The 17,908-nt window shown below is 36.5% G+C and overlaps 2 protein-coding genes across 2 annotated transcripts; both read right to left on the bottom strand.

Annotated features, from left to right (window-relative positions):
• Positions 519-1,780, bottom strand: LOC109948510 (receptor kinase-like protein Xa21). Its single transcript, XM_020561654.1, has 3 exons — positions 1,567-1,780; positions 923-1,486; positions 519-805 (listed from the first exon to the last, which is right to left on the bottom strand). The coding sequence occupies exons 1-3, from the start codon at positions 1,778-1,780 to the stop codon at positions 519-521; spliced, it is 1,065 nt and encodes a 354-aa protein (XP_020417243.1).
• On the bottom strand, positions 1,792-5,208 carry LOC109948509. Its single transcript, XM_020561653.1, has 5 exons — positions 5,096-5,208; positions 4,856-4,979; positions 4,593-4,706; positions 4,377-4,461; positions 1,792-1,958 (listed from the first exon to the last, which is right to left on the bottom strand). The coding sequence occupies exons 1-5, from the start codon at positions 5,206-5,208 to the stop codon at positions 1,792-1,794; spliced, it is 603 nt and encodes a 200-aa protein (XP_020417242.1).

Here is a 17,908-nt window from a genome sequence, read left to right as displayed (position 1 = left end):
TTTTCGTTTATCGATATGAGTAGTTTAGAGTGTTATCCATTACTATTTGGCTATTACCCCAGTCTCCATTGTCTCTTTTTGATTTTTTACTTTTACAAAGTTATTACCGATATAAGCAATTTCATGTTTAATACTGTATTACACACGTACATACATATTTTTCAATAATACATATGTGTTATGTACACGTCTTAATGACTCGGTAAAATTCACTTTTTAAAAAGCAAATGTATAATAGTTGTATTGTACATGTACATATGTATTTTTCATATTTAATACATGTAATTTTTTTTTTGTTGCAAAATTTACATATTATATGCATAATTCTCACATAATATTAAAGAAAAATAATATATTTTAAAAAATATAAATAAATTATATTAAGATATAACATAGTGGCCGGTTGGTAGTTCCAACGGTCACCTTCTTAGATTCATCAAAGATACAGTACTGGAGGACAACGATGCCATCGTAAGGTTTCCGAGCCACACAGACATGAACTTCACCACCATTGTTGTTCAGCATGATGTCGCTGGCTTGGAGGTTAGAGCTAATCTCATAATGGATGATAAGCAATCCCTCCTGCTCACAAAATCACCATCTTCCTCTGTCCCAAGTAAATCGGCATCAACAACTTCAATAATTGCAGCATCTGGAAGTAGTGAATTTGCAATCCATTGCTTTAAATTCATCTCCCCAACAAACATTTCATCAGTTGGCTTCCTTCTTGTGAATGTCTCCATTAGTACAATACCGAAACTATACACATCTCCTCTGGTTGAAATGATTCCTTCCATTCCAAACTCTGCAATATTATATATGTGAATTTGGTTATATATGAAGGAAAATCATAAGGTCACCTGGTTCATAATGAAGGACAACATATATAAAATTGAAATGTAAACAAGCAACAGTACATCACCTGGAGCCATATACCCAATTGTGGCAAGGGTCATGGTTTGGGTCATAGAATCTCCTTCACCTAAGAGTCTTGCAATGCCAAGATCAGCAACATGTGCAACCATATCATCATCAAGTAGTATGTTGCCTGGCTTCACATCACAATGGACAACATGATTCGGACCATGATCATGATGAAGGTATTCCAATGCGGATGCAACATCTGTCACTATATTCAACCTTTGTAGGATATTCAAAGGAGAGTTTTGATTTTGAGAGTACAACCACTTCTCAAGGCTCCCATTAGGCATGTATTGTAGCACCAAGGCTTTGAAATCAGGTTGACTGCAACAACTGATGATTTTGATAAGATTTCGGTGACGAATATTGCTCAGCACATCAGATTCACTATCAAAACTCTTGAAAGCCCCTTCAATCTGTAAATTGAAAACCTTTACAGCAACATCTATCCCATCTGAAATTGTGCCTTTGTATACTGAGCCAAAACCCCCAGTGCCAAGTAAGTTGCTTTCATGAAATCTATTTGTTGCCCTTAGATAGTTGGTTGTTGGTGCGCGCCTGATAGCTGGTTATTTTCCATATTAAATACTTGCAGTGCAGATAAGTTGAAGATTGCAGCAGGCATGGAACCTGAAAACTGATTACCAAAAATATTGAAGGCTTGAAGTTTGGATAAGGACCCGAACCACACTGGAATGGTTCCCATAAAATTGTTGAATCCGAAGTTAATCAACTGCAGTCCGCGTAAACGGGCCAATTCCTGGGGCAAGGTACCATGGAAACTGTTATTTCTGAAGTGCAGCTTAACAAGAAATGAGAGGTTGTCTAGATGGGGAGGAATGGTGCCTGTGAGGTCCATGTAAGAAAGGTTCAAGGCTGTGACTCTAAGGTGGCGTACACCGCAAGTAACGCCCACCCAGTTGCAAATAGAGGTAGTGGTGGACCATTTAGTGGTGGATCATTGGTGATATGGGATTTGAGAGCAAGAAGAGCAGACTGATCTGTGGTGAAGTTGGTAATTCGTGCTGCTACTGGGCCTTTAGTTATACACAGCAGTAGCAACGTTATTATTGTCAAGAGGAAACCAGGTTGTCTCTCCATTGGATTGGAATGGACTGCCTATTGACTGTTGCTGGACAAGATGCGTGCAATTGTAGAATTCTTTGTTAAACTGATTGGCTTAGGAAGGAATTAAGTTCGAAGTTTAAATAGCTTTTAAATGATCTGAAAGAAAAAGAATTTTCATTGCCGGGGGTTTCATGTAAGATGTTGGTTTTATTATTTTAATTTTTTTCAAGTCACTGTCAAATAATAAACTACTGATACAGCGGCTTCCATGTTCCATTGTAGCCTGTTGGTTTTTGTTATTTCCCTGCTTTGTCCAAGTCAATGTTAGACCTATATTCTCCTAGTATTGAATACAGTTCACGAATCACAAATATATTCCTTAAATATGTCTAACTAACATAGTTTATAAAATTCCTACGAGTAAGAAAAAAGACACATGTTTTTCTTAATTAAACTATAATATGTATAATAACGTATAAATTCCGGTGATGCTAAGCTTCATAAACAATTTCGTGTATCTTCTAGAAGCCAGAGAGTCGAACATTAAACAAAGATGGACAATTAGCTCTCCAACTATTAATTTCATGTGGATGAACCAAAGTCCTTGTAATTTATAGCTCTCCAACTCCAAGTGGTCTCAGGGAGATTGCCTTCTTTTTTGGTGAAGTGAAGTGAGAGGGTACTTGGTGTGTGCCTAGGCCAAGAACTCCAGACTCTGTACTGCAGGACTTCTTAACTTCGTTTGTGGAATATTAAAAGATTGCAGTAAGATACTAGAACATGGTTCATATACTCTCCAAAAGATAAACCATGCCTCATTTGCCATGAATCTTTACTATAAGACCGATGGACACTACAATTGTGACTTCAATGGCATTGACCTCATCATCGTGACTAATCCAAGTAAGCCAAACGATACACTCCAAAATGTGTTTGACTTTTTGGATTTACCTCATTGCCATGATTCTTACAAAATGTGTTCATGATCATGTGTTGCAGGTTTTGGTGATTGCATCTATGCCTGAATCTGACCAAAAGGAAAATGGTATTTGAATTTACTCATGAATGGGAGGGGAAGAATTATAAAAACCAACTTGATCGTTCTGCAGAATGCAAATCTAATTCTAATGCAAGAAACCTCAACTGGTGGAACAGATAAAGGGAAAAGTTAGATGTCTTTAAAAAGGAAGAAAAGTTTGGATGTCTTCATATCTCTTTCCACCAACTCTCCAAATTTTCTCAGGATCCAAGGTTGACAGTTACAACCTTCCAAAAAAATTTTAATGGAGAATTCTGACCAAAGAAAGCTCAAGCCCAGGCAAAGAAAAGTGTTACACTCTTTGAAATTTCTGTTTAACTTGAATTCGGAATTATATGATAGGGAAGACTGGAATTAATTGAACCTTGGTTGTAAGTTATAACCAAACCAAAGATGCTGAGGCAGGCAATTTATTGTGGGTAACAGGTGGCCCAAAAGTACAAATGCCAGCCTATATACAATCTGACTGTAATGGATCATATCAGATTGTTACTCAGTTGTTCTTGCATGATCATTATGTGTCCTCCTCTGCAGCACTGCTACAAATATCCCATCTTCCTCTTCATGAATTAGTTAACCATAGAAATTAGACTACTTTGTATAACATAGCAGCAATGGCTAAGCTATCTCTGCCAGGTTCTGTTATTTCTCTCCTGCTTCTGTTCTTCTTCTCGGGTACGGTAGAGATTCGTGGACTCTTAAGCTGCAAAGTTGATGTTTTTTTTTTTCAACAACTCTATAGAGCATTCCACATTGTTGTAATTTCTTTCCCCCTTTTCTGCTCTCTCTCTACATTTTCAACTATGTTCATCCATCGCTCTTTTTTTTTTTTTACAGGTAAGAATTAAAAAGAACAATTTTCAAATTAATTAGCAATTAATTTACATATATACATGGTGATACATGGTATTGTAGAAAGCTTGGTGTGTGGCAAAGCCTGCAGCACAACAACAAGCACTGCAGTCAGCTCTGGACTATGCCTGTAATATGCGGATTGCAGCCCTACAAAGAAAGTAGGTTCTTGCTACGACCCGGATAGGCCAGTGCACCATGCCTCATTTGCCATGAATGCTTACTACCAGAAGATAGGAAGAAACCAATGGAATTGTCATTTTAAAAATACTAGTCTCATCTCCTTGGCAGATCCAAGTAGGCCTTCAATTTCATAATAATAATTTGTTTCAAAAGTTCAGACTTTCTTTTTCAGCAAATTAAACATTTTGGTTCTATACCATTTTTGCAGGTTACAATCCCTGCTGCCAATTTGTGAGTGGTATGTGTCTATAACTATAATGAGTTTTGCACATTTTCATAAGCAAAAATATTCTTCTGATAATACTCTCGGTACCCAGATCCGCCAATTTGCCAGATGCATAGGGGCTTTCCAACGCAGCAACACAAATCTGAGCAACCTCCTCTCTTGATATATTACCCTGCATATATATATAAATACTATAAATCATAACATTCAGATATTATTACTATTAAGGGAAAGAAAGAGCAATACATGTCATCACAGGCATACAACAAAGAGAGAATAGTGATCTTCTATTTGATTATATACCGTTATATTGTCTCCTTGGTCAAAAATGAGATCTGCTCCGGCAAGCTCCTCAGTTAATGCACAAGGCCTCACAATTGTATATGGGATTCCACTTTCCCATATTAAATCCTCCTCCTGCTCCAAAACTTATCAATGTACGAGATCGAAAGAGCTAAATCCGACACAGAAAAAGAAAAAGAACAGAAAAGAGCTAAGAAGTGGTATTTTGATACACTGATTATATATAAAAATATCAAACAGCTTGCACTGAATTAGTATGAAACCTTCAACTTGAATGTCAGGATAAAATCCAATTCCTTGTTTAAGTGAACAGCAGGAGGTTGTTTACTTAGATCAAGTTCAGGCCTGTCAGGTCGGGTAACTCCTGCAGAACCTAAGTGTACGAACCTATTCGGAACACAAGCAAAGAGATTCTTTAAACACTAAAACAGAAAGTGCACCTAGCAGATCAATTATGTTTAGTCATAAGAAGATAATCCAACAAAATGAAAAGAATGTGAAACCTGGGAGTAATAGGGTCTTTTAGATATGCTCGTATGCTCGATAATGGGAGCTTAAATTCCCCTTGCACAAAAGTAGGATTCAGTTTCCTATCAAATTCAAACTTGCTAAACATGAGCTGCCATAATTTTGAATCCCATCAATAAACATAGAAGAAAATGAAGTGAAAGAATAGACTAAAAAAAAGTGGCTGCAGAAATGGGCCTGCAATGACACAATATTGCTGGGGTCAAAAGGTGGTGCTTCAAAGAAGAATCGCTAGGCAGTAGGCTTGAAGAACAAAAGAAAAGAACCAGACCCACCTTGGCACCCAGATCCGCCTAGCGCCGCCTTGACCCTCCTAGCGCCGCCTAGACCCGCCTAGCACCGCCTAGACCCACCTAGACCTGCTTAGCGCCGCCTAGGGCCGCCTAGCACCCCCCAGACACGTTTAGCTCCGCCCAGACCCGTCCTAGCGCCGCCCAGATACGCCTAGCGCCGCCCAGACACGCCTAGCGCCGCCCAGACACGCCTAGCGCCGCCCAGACCCATTTTAAGTCATGTAGATTTGTCCTACAGGACTTTATAATCTTGGTCACTTATGTACGTTCCTGTAGAAGCCTCTGCTTTTCATCTGCTACGAGTATATACACTGCATGAGAGAGAGAGAGAGAGAGAGAGAGAGAGAGAGAATTTATATAAGTTGACTGATTTTCTTCTCATTTCTTGCCGCCCCTTCTAACAACTTTAAACCCTTACTACGCAGCAGCCTCCTCCGCCCACCCAAAACCCATCGCATCACCATCCCTCCTCCCCACCCTCTCACACTTTGCATAAATCTCCTCTCTCTCTCTCTCTCTCTCGCGTATGTGCAGCCATATGGTTCCTACGTGTGTGTGGTGAGAGTGCAATTTTGTGATTTGCCATATTCGCGGACTCATATGGCCTTTTATATAGCCGCGTGGCTATACTCTCCGCGAGCATTTTCCAAAATAGTATAGCCGTTTGGCTATACTCGGGCATTTCTTTAAAAAATTAGTATACCCGCCCGGCGCTAGGCGGGTTCTTTTTTTAAATTTATAAATAGTATAGCCGGTCGGCTATACTCGGGCATTTTAAAAAAAATACGTACAGCCGTGCGGCAGTACTCGTTTTTTTCTTTCCAAAATAATATAGCCGAGCAAATAATATAGCCGAGCGGCCTTACGCAAGTTTTTTTTTTTCAATGATCTAAACTACTCGAATCAGTGCCTAAGCTCCCTACGATCCATTGAAGTGTTCATGATCATGTGTTGCAAGTTTTGGTGATTGCATCTATGCCTGAGTCAGACCGAAAGGAAAATGATATTTGAATTTACTCATGAATGGAGAATTCATGACCAAAGAAAGCTCAAGCCCAGACAAAGAAAAGTCTTAACACTCTGAAATTTCTGTTTAACTTAAATTTGGAATTATATGATAGGGAAGACTGGAATTAATTGAATGGAGAATTCATGATCGTTCTGTAAGAATACAAATCTAATTCTAATGCCAGGTCCTGTTATTTCTCTCCTGCTTCTGTTCTTCTTCTCGGGTATGGTAGAGATTCGTGGACTCTTAAGCTGCAAAGTTGATGTTTTTTTTTTCAACAACTCTATAGAGCATTCCACATTGTTGTAATTTCTTTCCTCCTTTTCTGCTCTCTCTCTCTCTCTCTCTCTCTCTCTCTCTCTCTACATTTTCACCTATGTTCATCCATGGCCTTTTTTTTTTTTTTTTGCAGGGGAGATTTTGATGGTGGTGAATGGACAGGTAAGAATTAAAAAGAACAATTCTTAAAATAATTAGCAATTAATTTACATATATACATGGTGATACATGGTGTTGTAGAAAGCTTGGTGTGTGGCAAAGCCTGCAGCACCACAACATGCACTGCAGTCAGCTAGGGACTATGCCTGTAACTATGCGGATTGCAGCCCTACAAAGAAAGGAGGTTCTTGCTATGACCCAGATAGGCCAGTGCACCATGCCTCATTTGCCATGAATGCTTACTACCAGAAGATGGGAAGAAACCAATGGAATTGTCATTTTAACAATACCAGTCTCATTTCCTTGGCAGATCCAAGTAGGCCTTCAATTTCATAATAATACTTTGTTTCAAAAGTTCAGACTTTTTTTTCAGCAAATTAAACATTTTGGTTCTATACCATTTTTGCAGGTTACAATCCCTGCTGCCAATTTGTGAGTGGTATGTGTCTATAACTATAATGAGTTTTGCACATTTTCATATGCAAAAATATTTGTATAACTTTACTTTCACTTACCCTTTTGAAATTTGTAGGAGGATCTAGACCTCCGCTGCCACAGGAAAAGGAGGTAACCCAAATCCAAACAGTATAATTTAAACCAAGATTTCAAATCATCTAATCATATCAAAATCATTTCAAATGCTTAATTAAACTTAATTAATTACTATTATGCTGTGTTGGGTTTGCAGGATACTTGGTGTGTGCCTAAGCCAGGAACCCCAGACTCTGCATTACAGAGCATCATAAACTTCACTCGTGGAATATTAAAAGAATGCAGTGAAATACAAGAGCATGGTTCATGCTACTTTCCAAATACCCTCATAAACCATGCCTCATTTGCCATGAATCTTTCCTATAAGACCGATGGATGCTACAATTGTGATTTCAATTGCGTTGGCCTTATCGTTGTCGCTAATCCAAGTAAGCCATTTTGTTTGATATAATTGTTAGAGTTCTATGGTGTGTTTGTATATTTTAGAGAGAATGAGCAATGTTCAAAGAAGGAAGAGAAAGATGAGAAGAAAAATGTATGACTCTGTATTCTATCACACTCTATTTGCTTACATGGTGTACTCGGTAGTGAGTAAGGAGAAGTGTTAGTATGAAAATTGTATTGTCATTTCCTAGACTCTAGCATAGGTTGGGAATTAGTGTGTGAATATGTTTTACTGGAAGCTTTGGCGCAACACATTCATTCTGGATCTTTGAAGCATGACTTAACCGATATGAGAAACTGATTTCAGGTAAATCATGACATAATCATGCATTCATTATAGGATTCCTAGTTGGAGTTATTTTTACTCAAGCACTTTTATGTTAGCCCTACTTTTAATAGGATTAGATTTTATCTCTTGAAATTGCTTTCCTAGTTGGACTCTATTTTGATTCAAGTTAAAATCTTATCTTTGTTTGGTCTAATTAATTTGTTTTAGGAGATATTGGTTCTCCCTAAAATAATGGCTATTTGGCATCAATCACTCAGAGTCCATATGAGATCAAATATGATATTCATGATTGAATAGAACTTGTGGTCTGCTGTTTGGCGTGATTACTTAGAACCATATAGGAAGTTTGGCTCTGTAATTAAGTAGGGATCTTAATCTTATATTGTTGATGGGAAGTTTGCATGGGCTGACGAATTGAGGTAGGATTCTATGAGAATCAAATATGATTAATGGCAAGAGATTGAGGACGTGGCTTCGTGCTCTTCTCTTGCAAAAAGGAGATTGTGGTTTGTATAAGGATATGACGTGCTTCTTTGTTTTTGTAACTTTCCCATATTTTGTTTGAGCATCTAAAATTCTTAAGAAAGCTACTGTGCATATTTTTGAGATAAATCATCAAGTGTTCCATGTTTTGCTTGGTGATTTATCAAACACTTTAATCATTCATATTGCATTCATATGCATGTCGGTGACTCATACGATTGAGGGCACCAAGACCGTGGTGGCGGTTTTCCTCCGGCGAGCTTGAAGCAATCGTGGCCTGTATTGCGTTCAACATAAGGAGTGTCGAAGATCATCCCGTGACAGAAGTTGAGTTACGAAGAAGTCGGTAAATATTATCTAGAATGAGTCTAGGATAAGTGTGTGAGTACTTCTTGTAATCATCGTTCTATAGTGGATTTGAGTTGGACTGAGAAGTCCCGTGGATTTTCCCCAGAGGTGGGGTTTTACCACGTAAAATAATTCTCTGTGTGTTCTTTTATTTTAAGCTTTGCACATCTCAGGATTGATAACTCATATCAATCCTGCTTCAAAGGTTGATCAGTATTTATTGCAAAAATTCGAATTAGCTTGTTTAACCTTCTCCAGGCATATATAAATATCCTACAGGTATTATCAATTGGCATCAGAGCAGGTTGCTGGACATACTCAGAAAGATCTAACATACTTAGGATGGATCGTGCCTCGGGCTCAATTGCACATCCACCATATTTTGATGGCAACAACTATGCCGCTTGGAAGGCCAAAATGAAGTCGTTTCTTTGGTCTTTAGATGAACGTGTATGGAGTACAGTGGTTCATGGATTTCCTAAACCCACAAAGAAGATAGGAAAAGGAGATGAAGAAACCACAATCCTCAAAGCTAGAGAGGAGTGGACCACTACAGAAGTCACACACAGCACTAATAATCAAAAGGGGTTAAATGCTTTATTTACTGCTATCTCTTCAGATCAATTTGAATATATATCTGGTTGTGATACTTCTAAGGAAGCTTGAGATATTTTGCAGGTTACTCATGAAGGAACAGATACTGTCAAGGGAGACAAGCTTCAAATGCATACTTTACAGTTTGAGACACTCATGATGGATGAAAATGAAACTTTTTCTGAATTTTATGCTAAACTGTGTGTAATTGTGAATGCTTGTTCGAGTTTAGGTGAAAAAATTCCAGAAGACAGGGTTGTGAAAAAGATGTTGAGATCCTTGCCTCAGCGATTTCAACCAAAGATCACGGCTATTGAAGAGATCCGTGACTTGAACACCTTGAAAGTTCAAAAACTCATAGGGTCCATACAAACCTATGAGATGAAACATCTAGCTCCTAAAAAGAGCAAAAATGTTGCTTTCAAGGTTGTGAATGAAGAAGATGATGGGCATTCAAATGAAGATTGCAGTGATGAGGAATTAACGATTCTCACAAGACGATTCATGAACTTTCTCAAGAATCAAGATCCAAGGAGTCGAGATCATATCTTACCGATAAGTTATAGTGTAAAATGCATATATATATGAGAACCCCACATCTTACCCGTAATTCGTGGAGTAAATAACTTATTTTTGTGAAAACACCGTATCTTAATAGTAACTTATTGTCTAAAAGGCCTATATATCTGAGAACGCAACATCTTACCTGTAATGGATGGAGTAAATAATTTATTTTTCTAAAAACACCAAATCTTAACGGTAAGTTATAGTGTAAAAGGCCTATACATATGAAAACCCCATATCTTACCTGTAATTCGTGGAGTAAATAACTTATTTTTGTGAAAACACCGTATCTTAACAGTAACTTATTGTGTAAAAGGCCTATATATCTGAGAACGCAACATCTTACCTGTAATGGATGGAGTAAATAACTTATTTTTCTAAAAACACCATATCTTACTGGTAAGTTACTGTGTAAAAGGCGTATATATATGAGAACCCCACATCTTACCCGTAATTCGTGGAGTAAATAACTTATTTTTGTGAAAACACCGTATCTTAACAGTAACTTATTGTGTAAAAGGGCTATATATCTGAGAACCCCAGATCTTACCCGTAATCCGTGGAGTAAATAACTTATTTTTGTGAAAACACCGTATCTTAACAGTAACTTATTGTGTAAAAGGCCTACATATCTGAGAACCCCAGATCTTACCCGTAATTCATGGAGTAAATAACTTATTTTTGTGAAAACAACGTATCTTAACAGTAAGTTATAGTGTAAAGGGCATATACATCTGAGAACGCAACATCTTACCCGTAATTGATGGAGTAAATAACTTATTTTTCTAAAAACACCATATCTTACCGGTAAGTTATAGTGTAAAAGCCCTATATATATATATATGAGAACCCCACATCTTATCCGTAATTCGTGGAGTAAATAACTTATTTTTGTGAAAACACCGTATCTTAACAGTAACTTATTGTCTAAAAGGCCTATATATCTGAGAACGCAACATCTTACCCGTAATGGATGGAGTACATAACTTATTTTTCTAAAACACCATATCTTACCGGTAAGTTATAATGTAAAAGGCCTATATATATATATGAGAACCTCACATCTTACCCGTAATTCGTGGAGTAAATAACTTATTTTTGTGAAAACACCGTATCTCAACAGTAACTTATTGTGTAAACAGCGTATATATCTGAGAACGCAACATCTTACCTGTAATGGATGGAGTAAATAACTTATTTTTCTAAAAACACCATATCTTACCGGTAAGTTATAGTGTAAAAGGGCTATATATATAAGAACCCCACATCTTACCCGTAATTCGTTGAGTCAATAACTTATTTTTCTGAAAACACCGTATCTTAACAGTAACTTATTGTGTAAAAGGCCTATATATCTGAGAACGCAACATCTTATCCGTAATTGATGGAGTAAATATCTTATTTTTCTAAAAACATCATATCTTACCGGTAAGTTATAGTGTAAAAGGCGTATATATATGAGAACCCCAGATCTTACCCGTAATTCGTGGAGTAAATAACTTATTTTTGTGAAAACACCGTATCTTAACACTAACTTATTGTGTAAAAGGCCTATATATCTAAGAACGCAACATCTTACCCGTAATTGATGGAGTAAATAAATTATTTTTCTAAAAACACCATATCTTACCGGTAAGTTATGGTGTAAAAGGCGCATATATATGAGAACCCCACATCTTACCCGTAATTCGTGGACTAAATAACTTATTTTTGTGAAAACACCGTATCTTAGGAGTAACTTATTCTGTAAAAGGCATATATATATGTCAAAACGCAACATCTTACTCGTAATGGATGGAGTAAATTGCTTATTTTTCTAAAAACATCATATCTTACCGGTAAGTTATAGTGTAAAAGGCCTTTATATATGAGAACCCCACATCTTACCCGTAATTCGTGGACTAAATAACTTATTTTTGTGAAAACACCGTATCTTAACAGTAACTTATTGTCTAAAAGGCCTTTATATCTGAGAACGTAACATCTTACCCGTAATGGATGGAGGAAATAACTTATTTTTCTAAAAACACCATATCTTACCGGTAAGTTATAGTGTAAAAGGTGTATATATATGAGAACCCCACATCTTACCCGTAATTCGTGGAGTAAATAACTTATTTTTGTGAAAATACCGTATCTTAACAGTAACTTATTGTGTAGAAGGCCTATATATCTGAGAACCCCAGATCTTACCCGTAATTCGTGGAGTAAAGAACTTATTTTTGTGAAAACACCGTATCTTAACAGTAAGTTATAGTGTAAACAGCGTATATATCTGAGAACGTAACATCGTACCCGTAATTGATGGAGTAAATAATTTATTTTTCTAAAAACACCATATCTTACCGGTAAGTTATAATGTAACAGGCCTATATATATGAGAACCCCACATCTTACCCGTAATTCGTGGAGTAAATAACTTATTTTTGTGAAAACACCGTATCTTAGCAGTAACTTATTGTGTAAAAGGCATATATATCTCAAAACGCAACATCTTACCCGTAATGGATGGAGTAAATAGCTTATTTTTCCAAAAACACCATATCTTACCGGTAAGTTATAGTGTAAAAGGCCTATATATATGAGAACCCCACATCTTACCCGTAATTCGTTGACTAAATAACTTATTTTTGTGAAAACACCGTATCTTAACAGTAACTTATTGTGTAAAAGGCCTATATATCTGAGAACGCAACATCTTACCCGTAATGGATGGAGTAAATAACCTATTTTTCTAAAAACACCATATCTTACCGGTAAGTTATTGTATAAAAGGCGTATATATATGAGAACCTCATATCTTACCCGTAATTCGTGGAGTAAATAACTTATTTTTGTGAAAACACCGTATCTTAACAGTAACTTATTGTGTAAAAGGCTTATATATCTGAAAACGCAACATCTTACCCGTAATGGATGGAGTAAATAACTTATTTTTCAAAAAACTCTCGAATCAGTGCCTCAGCTCCCTACCATCAATTTCTCCATTGAAGTGTTCATGATCATGTGTTGCAGGTTTTGGTGATTGCATCTATGCTTGAGTCAGACCGAAAGGAAAATGGTATTTGAATTTACTCATGAATGGATAATTCATGACCAAAGAAAGCTCAAGCCCAGACAAAGAAGAGTCTTACACTCTCTGAAATTTCTGTTTAACTTGAATTTGGAATTATATGATAGGGAAGACTGGAATTAATTGAACCTTGGTTGTAAGTTACAACAACCAAACCAAAGAAGCTGAGGCAAGCAATTTATTGTATGTAACAGGTGGCCCAAAAGTACAAATGCCAGCCTATATGCAATCCGAGTGTAATGAGCATATCAGATTGCTACTCAGTTGTTCTTGCATGATCATTATGTGGCCTCCTCTGCAGCACTGCTACAAATATCCCATCTTCCTCTTCATGAATTAGTCAACCACAGAAATTAGACTACTTTGTATAACATAACATCAATGGCTAAGCTAGCTCTGCCAGGTCCTGTTATTTCTTTCCTGCTTCTGTTCTTCTTCTTGGGTACGGTATAGATTCGTAGACTCTTAAGCTTGATGTTTTTATTTTCAACAACTCTATAGAGCATTCCACATTTTTATTTTCATCAATGGCTAAGTTGGTAAGTTGCGCTGTTAAATTAATCCTCTCTTTGGGCGATTCTGCAGAACAAGCTAGCCCTAATCTCATAATGGATGATAAGCAATCCCTCCTGCTCACAATATCACGATCTTCCTCTGTCCCAGGCAAATCGCCAACCACAACATCTATCCCATCTGAAATTGTACCTTTATATACTGAGCCAAAACCACCAGTGCCAAGTAAGTTGCTTTCATCAAATCCATTCGTCGCCCTCAGAAGTTCAAGGTGTGAAACTCTTCTCCGAAGAAGTCGAGGTAATAAGGCAGTCTCTGTTGCAACTTCCACTTTCCTTTTCCTGCGCAGTATGAACGTTGGTACAGAGGCCACAAGGAGTATTGCTGATATGATCCCTGGAATAATATATTTCAAGTTGGATGTTCTAGCTTTCCTTGAATTTGGTTGAAGTGTACTATTTTGGCATGGTGGAACATGGAGTCGGGCTTCACCACAGAGCGCACCATTCGATACCTTTTAAATATATAGTCCTGATCTCTTAGACTACAGAGGTCCAAGAAATTTGTGGTCACTCACCGTTGGATGTAAATTCAACGGTTCACTCACTCTTGCACTGTTTTTAAGAAACTTTTTTGAACCATTAGATTAATATCCAACGGTGGGTGACTACAATCTCTTGGACTCCTGTGGTCCAAGAGATTGGGACTGTTTAAATATAATATATTTACACAGTATCGCCGAGCGGCTATAATAAGGTATTTCCTTTTTTAAAAAGGCTATACCTTTTTACACGTAGGCACCTAATAGCTTGGCGGATCTTTTTTTACATAAATAGTATAGCCGGACGGCTATACTCCGGTTTTTTTTAATAAAATAATGTATCGCCGGGCGGCTATACTTGTTTTGACACGTAGGCGCCTACTCGCTAGGCCGGTCTTTTTTTTTATTTTTTTTATAAATAGTACAGCGGTCCGACTATGCTCAGTTTTTTTTTTAATATTTAAATTTTTAACAAACCTTGGAGATTCCCACTGAGGTTGGAATTGAGCCAGTTAATTTATTGTTTCCCATAGCTGAGGCTATCAAGCTGCTTAAGTTGCCGATATCATCGGGAATCTTACCCCTCATGCTACAGTTTGTTAATTCCAGATATACAAGTGATGTGGAGAGATTCCCAAAGGAAATAGGAAGAGTGTTATTTAATGGATTATTTGACAAGGTCAATCTCTGCAAATTTGTAAGATTAGCCAAACAAGAAAGGAAGTTTGCTTCTGGAGTTGAAGTACCAATGGTCAAATTATTTGTGTGCAGGAATAAACAGTATAGCCGCGCGGCTATACTGATTAAAAAGAATATTTAATCCCAAACATTTCGCCAGCATAGACCTGTTCTGACGAACTGTCATCGGAGAGGTTTTTAAAAAAAATAATAATTTCTTTACCTCTTTTTTTTGACCTACTTGTTTAATTTAATATATGTAATTAGGTAATGTCTTAGCCTTTTTGAATTACTTTAATTAGTAATTATATTTTAATTATTATTTAATATAAAAAATTAAAGAAAAATTCCACAAAATAATTAATTTCTATTTATTTATTTATTTTGAAATCGTTTGCGTGTGTTACTCGAGTCTCTATTTTCCCCTTTTGATTTTTTACTTTTCCAGAGTTGTTACCCATATAAAGATTTTAACACTTTCATGTTTAATAATGTATTTCTCAATTTTAATACACATGTTTTTGACAAAAAGTTCAATAAGACACACAAAATTCACGTATTATACACATAATTCACACATATTATTGAATTAATATAATAAATATTTTTTTAAAAGGTCTAGCCGACGGCTATACTCGTTTTTTAATTTTGTTTAAACCTTAGTATCGCCTCACGGCTCGTGGCGCATAGGCGTTGGGCAGGTATATATATAGTATAGCCGCACGGCTATACCCAGGTTTTCCCTAATTTTTTTTAAATAGTTTTTATTTTTGTTTAAACAATAGTATAGCCGCACAGCCTTACGTGTTTGAAACGTAGCTCAGGGTCGGTCTTTATATATACAGTATAGCCGCCCTTCGTTTTTTCCTAATTTTTTTTCTAAATAGTATAGCTGCCAGGCTTTACCTTTTGGACAAGTGGCACCTAGTCACTGTGCGCGTCCTTTTTTTATATATAAAGAGTATCGCCCCCTTATTCTCTTTATTATAAATAGTATAGCCCGCCCGGCTATACTCGGAGTTTTTTTAATGAAAAGAGTATAGCCGATCGGCTATACTACCGTTTTAATTATAAAATAAATAGTATAGCCGTCTGGTTATACTAATTTTTTAAGTATAGCCACCTGACGGTACATTTTTTCATTTCAATTTTTAACGGCTATACGGTTTTTCATTTTTATTTTAATTATAGCCGGTACTGTTAAATATATTTGTTTTGCAATGTCTTCTAGATTTATTTTTCATCGATTTTTCCTGTGCACCGAGCACTTGTCAAATTCCAAATGGCTGAGAGACATCACACGCGGTTTCCCAAACATGTGGTTTTGTGAAATTTACAACGTTGTAACACGTGAAATTTGCCAAATTTAGAAAGTTCCATAGACTTCTTCAAACTCCATGCATTATGTGTCACCCAACGATTGATGCTCCATGGTCATTTGCCAGCTACCACCTCCTATAATCTCGCATTAATCCCCATTATATATACAGAACACTTCACCGATCTCTTCTCACACGCCAAAAATCTCCAACTAAGATCGTTCATATTTGTGTTAATTACAATTAGCTGAGTAATTAGGCAGTAATATTATTATCTGATTAGAGAGATAATGATGGTGAAGGAGGTAAGCTACATGCAGAACTGGGTGGAAGTTGCACCAACTCTGCTCATAACGCACCAGAAATCTTCAAAGTGTCCAAAGCTGGAAACCATTGTTGAAGAAGGACCAGGAAATATTATGGGGTCTCAAATTAGCATTGAAGTTGCACCGATTTCGAAGAGGGCATTGTTTCTTCTTCCTGTGTTTGTTTCTTTTGTTTCTTATTTCTTGTTGTACAGACAATAGGCCAATTACCAGATGTAAGCGAATTGGAAAGGAAACTGTACATGAAATAGTTTGAAAGATCGAGGGTAGATTCGTCTCTAAAGAGATATATATGAACAGTGTATATGCTCATGGCATTCTTATTGGAAAATCAATGGCAGGTTCTTCGAATGTCTATTGGCCTTTTGCATAGTTATTTTAAGTTTAGAGTTTCACTGGTATTTATACGTTGAAAACTCTTGGCCTGTTTAAAAATATACGTTTCTTTGGTTTTTTTTTTTTTTTTAATACAAACGATATTCTACTTTAATCTAATCTAAACTATGAGGAGGGAGATTCAAACTCGAATGCAGAATAGGAAGCATATCTGCTGCCAACTTGGCTAAGCCCGTGTCTTCTTTGTTTTTGGTTGTTGGTTTTTTGGTTTTCTGAATTATAGGTGGAGAAGGAAAATATAATTTATAAATGAGAATGGAAGTGAGAGATGTGAAAGGAATGGTTTTTGTTTTCATCAATCACCTGTTCTGGTTAATATGTGATGTTGCTCTCGTATTCATATCAAATCAAGCATTTTGTAAAAGCCTTGCTGAAATCAGATTAGCTTCATCTTTTCCATCACAACTTCTTTTCTCTTTTCTTTTCATTTCTCCCTACCAAATCATAAAAACTTCAGGTAACCGTGGAAATGGGAAATAGGAAAACCTCAGTTCTCCACAATTTTCTTCAACTTCGACCCCATTTAGGTTATAAAATGGTCATTTAGAGATTCAACGTTAGGTTTCAAATATCAAAGCCTAAAATTTGTTACTTAAAATCAATCAAAGCGATTAACCAATTTAAGATTATAAATTTAGAGTGCACTCTAAAACCATGCAATAAATGGGATCAAATTTGAAAAAAATTGAGTAAAAATGTGTTCTTTGAACGCGTCATGTCTTAGAATAAATGTTCATCTAATATATGTGTTCTTTTTATTTATTCACCTAATTTCATCTTCTTCTTGCTAGAATGGATTGTATTGTGAATTCCATGTAATGAGCATGGAGCTTAATTTGTGTCCGGCGTTTATTTGTCCCTTCATATATATAATTTCCCATTTGTGGTGGACGTTGGCAAATTAGTCTAGCTATGGTTTATATGCCTAATGGGATCGATCAAGGGAAATTTATAATTTGTTTTGAGCATAATTTTTTCAACCTCTATT

The sequence above is a fragment of the Prunus persica genome, chromosome G4 (genome assembly GCF_000346465.2).
Source record: "Prunus persica cultivar Lovell chromosome G4, Prunus_persica_NCBIv2, whole genome shotgun sequence".
In the NCBI taxonomy this organism is placed as follows: domain Eukaryota; kingdom Viridiplantae; phylum Streptophyta; class Magnoliopsida; order Rosales; family Rosaceae; genus Prunus; species Prunus persica.
The sequence above is the reverse complement of the archived record's forward strand: the minus strand, read 5'-3'. Positions and strand labels throughout refer to the sequence as shown.